Here is an 11,680-nt window from a genome sequence, read left to right on the forward strand (position 1 = left end):
AGAGGGGGTATCTGAAAATTAAAATTTTTTTTTTAGGGGTGGGGGGGAGAGTTAAAAATCCTAATATAGTACCAAGTTACAAATAATAATTTACTTGTTACTCGAGTAGTTTCATAAAAGCAAAAAGTTTTTATGCTACTTTTGATTCCAAGCTGCCTCTTAAAATTCGGTCCTGGCTTCTAGAAGTTTTGAATTTCTATAAAACTCTGTATGCAGTTTCACTTCGTATAGCAATATATATTAATGTAGCAATTGGACTGTGTACATAATTGCATTTTACGCAGCAATGCGAAATCTGTATATTTATAAAGTGTTAGATCTTTTGTTTGAATAATAGATATTCACTTTGAAAAGATAAATATAATTTGATTTCTTTGGTCTAAGCATTTGATACTGCCATATAACTTCAATTCAATATAAAACAAATACTTTGTGTTTTACAAATTTGATATTATTGAGCACATGTTGTTTTGCCTGTTATATTCTTAAGAAGATGCCAAATTCTCTTTCATCTCCATGCAGCATTGAAAGTATTTAAATTTTTATTAATAATATGGATTAATATTATTATTAATAATAATTCAGACAAACCTAGTGTAAGCCATGAAATTTCTTGATAAAAAAAAATTCGAAATGAAAATTAATTATAAGAGGATAAATAAAGACTATCACTGTTCAACTTTGTAGCTTTATTATTTTGAACCCAATCCAGCAGACAAGGAAACTTCATTAAGTATTTTATTTTATAACCGTCGTTGAATGGCCGACCCAAATTTGAGTTTACAGCTACCACTGTTCAACTCCGCAGCCATGTAATTTTAAACCCAATCCAGAAGACAAGGGAACTTCTGGATCAAAAACCCCAGAGGTATTGATTTGTTAAGGGTGCTTGGAAGACTTTGTAACCCCAACATATTTAAAGTACACCAGACACCATTTTATACCCAGGATTCTTGAACTGGCTGGATTCGAATTCCCATTCTCTCGAAGATGAGTCCAACACCCTACCAACCAGGCTATCCTTTCCAATCCATCAAGTATTTTATTTTATTTTATTGCCGTCGTTGGACAGCCGACCTAATTTTATGGGCTTACGACCACTAATGTTCATCTCCGTAATCTTGTAATTTTGAACCCAATCCAGAAGACAAGGGAACTCCTGGAACGAGTATTGGGAGAAATTTGTCTTCGTGGAGGACTTTTTAATGGAGCTAACCCCCGCATTTGCGTTACATGGAGAGGAAGACGACAAGAACCTCCCACGGTTAGCCTGACTGCAAAGGGACTCTAACCCATGATCCGTCTACCGCTGAGGATATTTCACGTCAGCACTGTGGTCGGTGCAAGCCGGATGCGGAATTCGTATCGACTGGGATTCGAACCCGAGGCGAACGCTCTATCCCCTGAGCCATCGCTGCTCTTCCATCACGTATTGGAATAAATTTACCTTCGATCAGGATTTTTTGACGGAAATAACCCGGATTTGCGTTACATGGAGAGGTAAACTTCCCTCAGTTAGCCTGGCGGAAAAGGGACTCTAATCCATGATCTGCCTACGACTGAAGATATTTTACGTCAGCGCTGTGGTCGGTATAACCGGGTGCGAAATTCGTATCGACCAGCCATGGCTGGGTTATGAACCCTGTTCACCTCATTGGGAAACAAGCGCTCTATCCCCTGAGTCACCGCGTCTTGAGAGGATAAATTAGGATTATGCAATTGGGAAGCTCTCTTCCAATAATTTCCTTGCATTTTGATTTTTTAATTTTCTTTTCAACCATTGAAACTTCATGGCCTACTCTAGGTTTGCCTGAACTTGCTTTTTCTATAGTTTAAATATCTTATGAAGGTTAAATCGAATTTAGGATGAAAAGTTTTTCTCATGATATGGTGTCCTCTAATGATGAAAAGCAAGAATGCATTTTTATAGTGCAAAGTAATACACAATTACTGATTAAACGAATTTTCCGTTTAAGCATATGTTTTTTTTTTTAAGGTAAAAATATTTATTTTAACGCTAAGCAAATTTCAAAAATGAATAATTTGTTTTAGTGGAAATAGTTTTTGTTCTTTATATCGAAATGAATATGAAAGCCTTAATAATTACCATTGAATTACAATTGTTTTTAAAATGTGTTTGATTGTGAAAATAATACATCTGTTATGTTAGTTTTTTTTTTTTAGTTTTTTAAAAAAGTGTATTCATTAAAATAATATAATTTATTTCACCGCACAGGGTATGCAGCAAACAGTTCTAAAGATTCCTCACTGGGTGAGGATGGAAAGGAGGAATTCTGGCAGCAGTGGATCAGGCTCTAGCGAATCACCTGATATCGATATTTCTCAAGTACGAGGTATGTGATGAACTCTATTTTGTGTCGATTCATTCTTTTGGCCTTTTTTTTAATGCTAAATAGGTAAATGTATGTTCGTAGAAATACATTTACCTATTTAGCATTTTTTAAATTTGAAGTAAATAAATTTAATTTCCTTTTTGCCTTGATTTCTTCTTATCTTCGAATGGCATAAATTAATTACCCTTTTCCTTGAAGGGTATAAATTAATGAAATTGGTATAATTTTTGCTGTCAAAAAATAAGATTGTACAAAAAAAATGGACCAAAATTAACAGAAAATTCTGTAAACATCTGAAATAGTTCTTTTAATAATTGTATTGAGATTTTTTAAAGCATAAGTGATTTCACTTAAGTCAGCAATTAGCTGATTTTAACGCTTTTCTTAGACATTGGAAAAGATTGTGTAAAGTTTGTATATTTTTTAAATTGAAAGTGCTTTTTTGTTCAATTTTTGCTGCTATAGCATTTTCTATATGTTGGGTACTCCTTGATCACAGCCCTTACCGTACTATTTTAAAAAACTTGCGAAGATGAAATGAAAAAAAAAAATAACTTCTTAAATCAATGTTGAAACAGTTAAAAAAACACATAAAAAATTATCTGAACATATAAATTCTTAACGAAGAAGAAGATACTGAATGCATGAAAACTTGTTCAATTGCTTCAAAATATTTAAAGGAAGAGACCGTTAATTAATAGAGATATTTTCAAATTTTATCTGATAAAAAAAAATGTGCTTTATTTTCCCACTCCACCTTCCTCTGTAAAGTAGCTTTTCATAACGTTTCCCCCCCCCCTCACTTATATCAATTTGCAATCTCTAATGTGTATATTTTTTTCTTCCATTTTTGATTCTAAAAATATATATTAAGGTTGGTGATTACTGAGCACCCTTTGTTTATTTCTTTTTTACTGAAAAGATAATGTATGCTATTTCTTTTCTGTAGATTCAAATGACCTGTATGCAAATATGCCATCTCATACTAATGGTATATCATCAATGACACAGTGCAGAGCATTGTATGACTATGAAGCTAAGCTAAGTGACGAATTGACTCTTCATCCAGGTTTATATATATATATTTTTTTTAAAATTTTTTACAGGATTTTATCAATTTTAAACATTTGATTTTTAAAATAAATTTTTTTTTATATAAAATAGTTAAATTTTTTGATAAAATTCTTTTAAGAGGTTTTGAATTAAGAAATAAAATACGTGATAAAAATAAAAGTATGTAAGTTACTAGTTGGGTATTGTGTGCCTTTTTTACATTTTTATTGTCAGCATTATATTAAAAAAATGATTTTTTTTTGTTGTTGTAAGGAATAATTTTTTTTAAACTGAAATAATAAGGGCTGGGATAGCCTGGTTGGTAGGACACTGGGCTCATGTCCAAGAGGTCGTTGGTTCGATTCCAGCTGGCCGAAGATGGTCAGTAAATGGTGACTGATGCAGGTTAAATCTGTCGAGTCGCAAAGTCCTCCATGTTTCCATAACAAATTATACCTCTGGGGGTACTGATCCAGGAGTTTCCTTGTCTTCTGGATTGGTTCAAAATTACAAGGCTACGGAGTTGAACATTAGTAGTCGTAAACCCGAAATTGGGTCGGCTGCTCAACGACGGATAAAATAAAATAAACTGAAATAATGAAGTTAAACTTGTTTCAGTTGCAGTTAAACAAATATCAATTAAGAATTTCAATGTGGAATTATTTGATTGAATTATGTAAAAGTGTAACTTTATTTTCGTCTCACTAGAGCTGCACAATAGGCTATTGACGACGATCTGGGAAACATCCCTGAGGATGATCCGAGGACATACCATTGCATTTCTGATCCATTGCTGAGGTGGCCTTACGAGCCAACCTTACATTTATATTGATTATGCTTTTTAAAATGATCTAATTATGTTTAAAAAATTTAAGACCTAACGTATGACATTTTTACTCAAAAATTACATCTTTACAATCTTTAATAAAACAATATAATTTTAATTTTAATATTAAAAAATTTTAATTTTAAAACAATATAATAATAATTTTAATTTTTATTAATTAAATAATTTAATTTTAATTTTAATTTATTTTAATTTTAATTTATTTTAATTTTAATTTATTTTAATTTTAATTTGAGAGTTTGTTATAATTATTTTTTATTAAAAAAAATCATGAAAAACAATCTTTTTTTTCATCCCATGTGGTTGAATAGATATTTACTTCAAACTCAAAATTTACTCAAAAAAAAAATTAGTTTTTTTATTCTATATTGAAATTAAAAGTAGGGGAATTATAATGATAATATTATAATGAATAGTGATTGNTAATAGAGATATTTTCAAATTTTATCTGATAAAAAAACTTGCTTTATTTTCCCACTCCACCTTCCTCTGTAGAGTAGCTTTTGATAACGTCCCCCCCCTCACTTATATCAATTTGCAATCTCTAATGTGTATATTTTTTTCTTCCATTTTTGATTCTAAAAATATATATTAAGGTTGGTGATTACTGAGCACCCTTTGTTTATTTCTTTTTTACTGAAAAGATAATGTATGCTATTTCTTTTCTGTAGATTCAAATGACCTGTATGCAAATATGCCATCTCATACTAATGGTATATCATCAATGACACAGTGCAGAGCATTGTATGACTATGAAGCTAAGCTAAGTGACGAATTGACTCTTCATCCAGGTTTGTATATACATTTTTGAAAAAAAAATTTTTTTACAGGATTCCATCAGTTTTAAACACTTGATTTTTCTTTAAATTTTTTTTTATAAAATAGTTGAATGATTTGATAAAATATTTTCTTTTAAGAGGTTTTGAATTAAGAAATAAAATACGTGTTAAAAATAAAAGTATACAAGCGACTGGCTGGGTATTGTGTGCCTTTTTTGCATTTTTAATGTCGGCATTATATAAAAAAAAATTATTTTTGTTGTTTTTTTGTGAAGAATTAAATTTTTTTTTAAACTGAAATAATAGGGGCCGGGATAGCCAGGTTGGTAGGGCACTGGGCTCATGTCCAAGAGGTCATGGGTTCGATCCCCGCCTGCCGAAGACTCCCTGTGTGTAAATGGTGACTGATGCCCGTTAAATCTGCCGAGTCACGAAGTCCTCCATGTTCCCATAATAAATTATACCTCTGGGGGTACTGATCCAGGAGTTTCCTTTTCTTCTGGATTGGTTCAAAATTGCAAGGCGAGTTAAACATTAGTAGTCGTAAACCCAAAAGTGGGTCGGCTGTTCAACAACGGATAAAAGAAAAGAAAAGAAACTGAAATAATGAAGTTAAACTTGTTTCAGTTGCAGTTAAATTAGTTTCAATTAAGAATTTCAATTTGAAAATATTTGATTGAGTTATGTAAAAGTAGAACTTTATTTGTGTCGCACTAGAGCTGCGCAACAGGCTATTTGCGAAGATTTGGGAAACATTCCTGAGGATGATCCGAAGACATACCATCGCATTTTAGATCTATTGCAGAGGGAGGGTAGCCCAAAAAATAACGAGAGCCAACCTTACATTTGTATTGATTATGCTTTTTAAAATGATCTAATTATGATTTGAAAAATTAAGGCCTAACGTATGACATTTTTACTCAAAAATTACATCTTTACAATCTTTAATAAAACAATGTAATTTTAATTTTAAGAAAATCGAGAGTTTGTTATAATTATTTTTTTATTAAAAAAATCATGGAAAACAATATTTTTTTTTATCCCATGTGGCTCAATTTAATTTTAAAAAAATTAGATTTTTTATTCTATATTGAAATTAGAAGCAGAGGGTGTTATAATGGATAGTAATTAGCTTATGATTAACGCTTCAAATTCTGTAAGTCGTTGAATAATTTGAAAATAGTATTACAACTAGTTAGAAAGAGATTAAAATATTTAGTGATTTATGATCCGAAACTTTATTTACCGGAGCTGACATTATCCTTAATTTATGGGCTTCAGTGTATATAATGTGTGCAGCCTAATTAGAGTTGGACAAAAATGAATTTGTTTAGTCACTCGAAATTCACCGTTATTTGGGATTGAAGTTACAATTGTAATGAAAATTAGATATAATCATAGCTATTTGTAATCATAGTGCAATCTTTAGTCAGTCTTACACTTATAATTTTTATCCTAAATTATCTACTCATAAAATTGCATTATACTCGTTAACGAGTTACTCGAAATCGCTATTGAAAGTAGTTCGTTAATTTATAATCAGTTATATTTTGCCCAACTCTGATTAAAATGTACATTAGATATATTTTTTTCTTCAGCATAAAAACTTCTCAATTATTTTGTTTCATTCAAATTAACACATTTTGTGGTTTCAGGAGACATAATTATTTTGGTACAAAAAACGGAGGACGGTTGGTGGCAAGGTGAACTGAATGGTACCATGGGAGTTTTCCCCTCAACTTATGTGGAAGAACTGTAACTGCTCAACACAGCTTCCAAAAAGTTCCTCTTGTCACATTGACAACACAGCAGTCAAATTTCATTGCTAAAGAGCTTAAATTTGGATGAATGATGCACTATAGGACTTAAATTATGAACAAAAATTCGTTTTTAAATCTAAGAAATGGATTTTCTTATTTTAAGGAAGTGTATTTAAAGAACTGTGCACCTGAAATGTACATATGATGTGTATGGATAAATAAGGCATTTGTAAATAAAATTGAATTAATATTTGGTTCTTTAAATGTATGAATAAAGTACTTTTGTATATATGATATATCTTAGATTTTAAATCAGTGGTACTCACTAGATTTTCTGTAAGGCGTGGTAGAGAAAAGTCATTGAAAATCAAAATTTGGTAGAAAATCAAGCTTAAAATCCAAATTAGGTGGGAAAAAATAATAAATTCTTGTAGGCTGCATTGTGTAGCGTATGATGTACTATTTAACAAATATTAGAATGTAAAATTAATTCAAAAGTAAAATTTCAAAACATATTTATAATAACATTGTTTCTATTTATATTTTTCTGATGTGTTTCATAAATCGCGCTGTATTTTATTGTCTCCGTTGGTAATACTAAAACATTTTAGCAAAGAAAACATTCTTTTTATGACAGAATTGAATCTGTCATTGAAAGGAACTGATAAAGAAAGTGACACATTTGCTATATTATCGTATTTGGGACTTAATGTGAGCAAGAGAAACGAACCGCTCAGAATAACTTTTGATCGGATCTTCACTTTCTGGAACTTATTCTTAATGGTTCCAGGATGTGAGAATGGTTTGAGTTATTTTTCAGTGAAATTTCAGAAAATTTATCAGGTTCATTTATTTGTCAGGGAAATTGCAGAAAATTGATAAGGTTCATTTATTTGCCTCAGGGAAATTTCAGAAAATTGATAAGGTTCATTTATTTGTGTCAGGGAAATTTCAGAAAATTGATAAGGTTCATTTAATTGTCAGAAAAATTGCAGAAAATTGATAAGGCTCATTTATTTGTCAGGGAAATTTCAGAAAATTGATAAGGTTCATTTATTTGTCAGGGAAATTTCAGAAAATTGATAAGGTTCATTTATTTGTCATGGAAATTTCAGAGAGTTGATAAGGTTCATTTATTTGTCATGGAAATTTCAGAAAATTGATAAGGTTCATTTATTTGTCAGGGAAATTTCAGAAAATTGATAAGGTTCATTTATTGGTCAGGGAAATTTTGGAAAATTGATAAGGTTCATTTATTTGTCAGGGAAATTGCAGAAAATTGATACAGTTCATTTATTTGTCAGGGAAATTTCAGAAAGGTAAAAGGAAGTGATTGTTTTGTACAATTTTATAATTAATATTTTAAAAAAAAAATTCTTTACAAAATAAATTGTAAATATACAATTTATGATTGTTCACAATTGAAAAAGCCTGACTCGAGATTCTGGAGAAGCTTACAGAATATATAGTGGGTACCACTGATTCATTTGTTATGCTGAGTAGTTGTCAATATACTGTTAATTTAGAATCAACCTTACATTCATCTCATCCTTCTTTTAAAAACGTTTTTACATACTATGTTCAAATTTATATAGTTTTGTTTTAGTTTTCATAACTTTTTAGAGCATTTATACATTGTGTTCTACCTTTTTGCTGTGAATATAGTTCTTTAAATTTTTTTTTTCTTTAATGATTTTGATTCACAGTATGACACTTCTTGATGGGCATAACATCTTGTTTTATTTAGGTGATTTTGAAAAATTAATTGATTTTTTTTACATAAATTAAGTAAAGTATAATTTAAAAAATATTCGTATTTAATTTCCCAGTTTCAAAATGCTTGCATAAAAAAAGTTTAATATCTTTTACCATCCTTATAGACTGTTATACGTTTCATGAATAATAGCTATACAAATTGTGTAGCATTGCATTCTACACATTGTATTTTATATATTTCTCTTAGTTTAGTTAGTTTTAGGGACATCATTAAAATGTTTTATACAATTGTTTCATTATTGGTAGTAAAATAACCACAAATAAGTGTACACAAAAAAGTTGATTTTTGAACTGCTTTGACGTTTGATTTTATTATAATAAATCACATAATATGCATCAAAAATATATTTTAAAGAGGATAACTTTATTATTATTACAACTATTCACCCTCTTAAGTATCATAGTTGTTGAGTCAGATATTGTAGCATTTTTTTAAATAAAGGATAAGTATTTTTTCACGAAACCTTTGTGACATAGAGCTGCCTTAAAAGTACTAACAAGTATTTTTACATGGAGAAGGATTATTACTATCCATGCAATAAAATTTCTTATTCAAAAATGTTTTTAATTTCATCCAGACCAAAATTTTTAGTTTTCATTGAAATTTTTTATAACATCGCATGTTGCATTTGCACTTTTTTTTCTTCAGATAATGGCAGTGCATCAGTGCATTTTATAGCATTTGAATGTTTATGCTATTAAGTTAGAAACCAACTAAGATGATTCAGTCCAAAACCCAAAAAGAAATGCCTTCATAAAACAAAAGTTCATTTTGACTGTAAAAATCAAACCAATATTCTAATTAGGCATTTTTGAATCACTGAATTTAAATCAGTAATTTCATTGAAGACTATCAACATGGCGAGAAATTAACTGTTATATTGGGATTCAAGTTAAATAATCTTGGATATTAATCTGTCATTTTTCTTCTTGATGATTAATGTTTGAATATTGACTAACGTATATCTACTTTGTGATTACAAATTAATGAAATAAATCTCTCCAAACATCTGATCATAAAGTATAAAAAAATAAAATACTTTTAAAATATTTTTAGTACGTGTATTTTAAAATAAATATCCTCGATTATTTTTTAAAACATACATTTTAAGATAACTACTTTTGAAGAAATTTTAAGATATACATTTTGATAGATAAATATTGTTATAAATGTGCTCCTTAGTACGTGTAATGTATACATTTTTGTCATTCTGACCACATGTTGTATATTTTCTGATGAATATAATAATGAAAAATGTATTTTCATGTTTGTAAATTCTTCCTGTATGTTTTTAATTCTGGATTAAAAATGTAAAAGTGATGTAAAATGTATTTTGCCATAGGGATGTGGAAGTTGTTCCTATTGTATATAGGTAAATGAAAAGTTAGGCTATTTGATTGTAAATTTCATGTACAAAATGTCATAATAAAGAAGAAAAAATTTCATAAGCTTCGGATTGAATTTTTATGTATATATCTATACAGTTTTGAATTCAATAGAATTACTTGTCTCTTTTAAAACTTGCTACTATTAAATATAAATTACTATAAAAATGGACAACTTTGCCAGTAAATTCACTTTACTATTAACTTTTAGCTCTAATCAAAGTTGGATATCAGGTTTTGTTATACATAGCTTGGAAAACTGTATTTTGTAAGAAAATTAAATTAGAATAACTTTAAAATGTTTGGAATTTAAAATAGAATAATCAAATTTACCATACAGTGAACTGGAAAAAAAGCATAAAACATTAAGTAACAGACGATCTTTAAAATATATTTTATTAAAAATGAAAGTTTTTTTTTTTCAAAAATTTTAACATTAGTCCAAATTTTTATCTTTTAAAAGCAATCAAAAGTCAAGATATTGCTCAAAACTTTGCAGTTTATAATTCACAAAAAATTTACTCTCATAGGCAACTACATATTTTTCTTATATGGATTGTAAAATAAATTTTTTACATTTGTTTAAAAAAAAAATCTACCTCAATAAACTAGCAAACGATAATTCAACATATTATTTATTTATTTTTATCAAAGAAGTAATTCTTAGTTAAAATACATAATTTGAAGTGAATTGTGAATTATTATTCTAAATTCAGACTGAATATTTTTAAGCATATTCCTTTTTCATAGCTAAATTAGAAGAATGAGAAATGTTTACCTGGTAAGTAGTTCATTTCTTACAATATTCAAATTTGAAATTCAGAGGGGGTAAACTTCATTTTTGAAAAATTTCAATTAGTTATTAAGTCTAAAACCTTATTTAATTAACAGCAATTTGAATCTATTGAATTTCTGCATAGTTGATTTTTTCTAAACTATTGCAAATAACGTACAATAATAATTGCAGATAATACTTCGAAGCAATAATATCAAGGGGAAAAAATTAAGTTTAAATTATTATAGATTGATGAATGTTTTTTAAGCTGTTTTTATATAGTGTTTTTTATTTCTGTTTTTAAGAATGTTTTTTTTTTATTTCTGTTTTACAACTTAAGACTATATTAACATTTATAAGATATTACATTCTATGAATTAGTGCAAACCATAGAAACATTTTCCAGTATATAGTTTGTTGTTTATACATAATTTGCTCTGCGTCAAACTGTTTATTTGCTTCTAAAATCACATACATTCTTTTTATTGTTATTTGTTTTAATTTCATTGGAACTCTCGATTTTTTCTTTAAAAAAAAAAACGCAATATTTATATACAAGTTTAATGTAAGTATTGGTAAAAGGGGGGGATGACATTGCAAGTATTTCTATTTGCAAACTGTGTTTGCCAAAATATTTGTCTTTATTTGGTTAATGAAATTCATAAATTTCAACAAAATAAGATATTAAAAAATACATTATAAAGGAAAGTAAGTAAATACAACACTGGTTCTACTACAATGAAATAGATCAAATGGTAAACGCATTCACGTAAGTCCACTACATCAGCGGTTCTTAACCTATGGGTCGCGACCCAAAATTGGGTCGCGAAGCATATTTCTTGGGTCGCGCTGAGTCGAACCAAAAAAGTTAGTAATACACCAAATAATAAGTAATACCAACACCTCCTAGAAGAAATCATTGTGGCTTACTCAGCCTAATTTTGACTTTC

The 11,680-nt window shown here is 28.8% G+C and overlaps 1 protein-coding gene across 1 annotated transcript in view; it reads left to right on the plus strand.

Moving 5' to 3' along the window:
* LOC107443484 (Nostrin) overlaps window positions 1-10,018 on the plus strand; it is a 43,766-nt gene extending 33,748 nt beyond the window's left edge. Inside the window, exons 12-15 of the mRNA XM_071184065.1 lie at window positions 2,237-2,354; window positions 3,304-3,423; window positions 6,689-7,612; window positions 7,818-10,018. Of these exons, the coding sequence (XP_071040166.1) occupies window positions 2,237-2,354; window positions 3,304-3,423; window positions 6,689-6,792 (342 nt within the window). The 3' untranslated portion in view covers window positions 6,793-7,612; window positions 7,818-10,018. The remainder of the gene's footprint in view (window positions 1-2,236; window positions 2,355-3,303; window positions 3,424-6,688; window positions 7,613-7,817) is intronic.
* Window positions 10,019-11,680: the final 1,662 nt, after the last annotated feature.

This window comes from Parasteatoda tepidariorum, chromosome 8 (assembly GCF_043381705.1).
Source record: "Parasteatoda tepidariorum isolate YZ-2023 chromosome 8, CAS_Ptep_4.0, whole genome shotgun sequence".
NCBI lineage: Eukaryota > Metazoa > Arthropoda > Arachnida > Araneae > Theridiidae > Parasteatoda > Parasteatoda tepidariorum.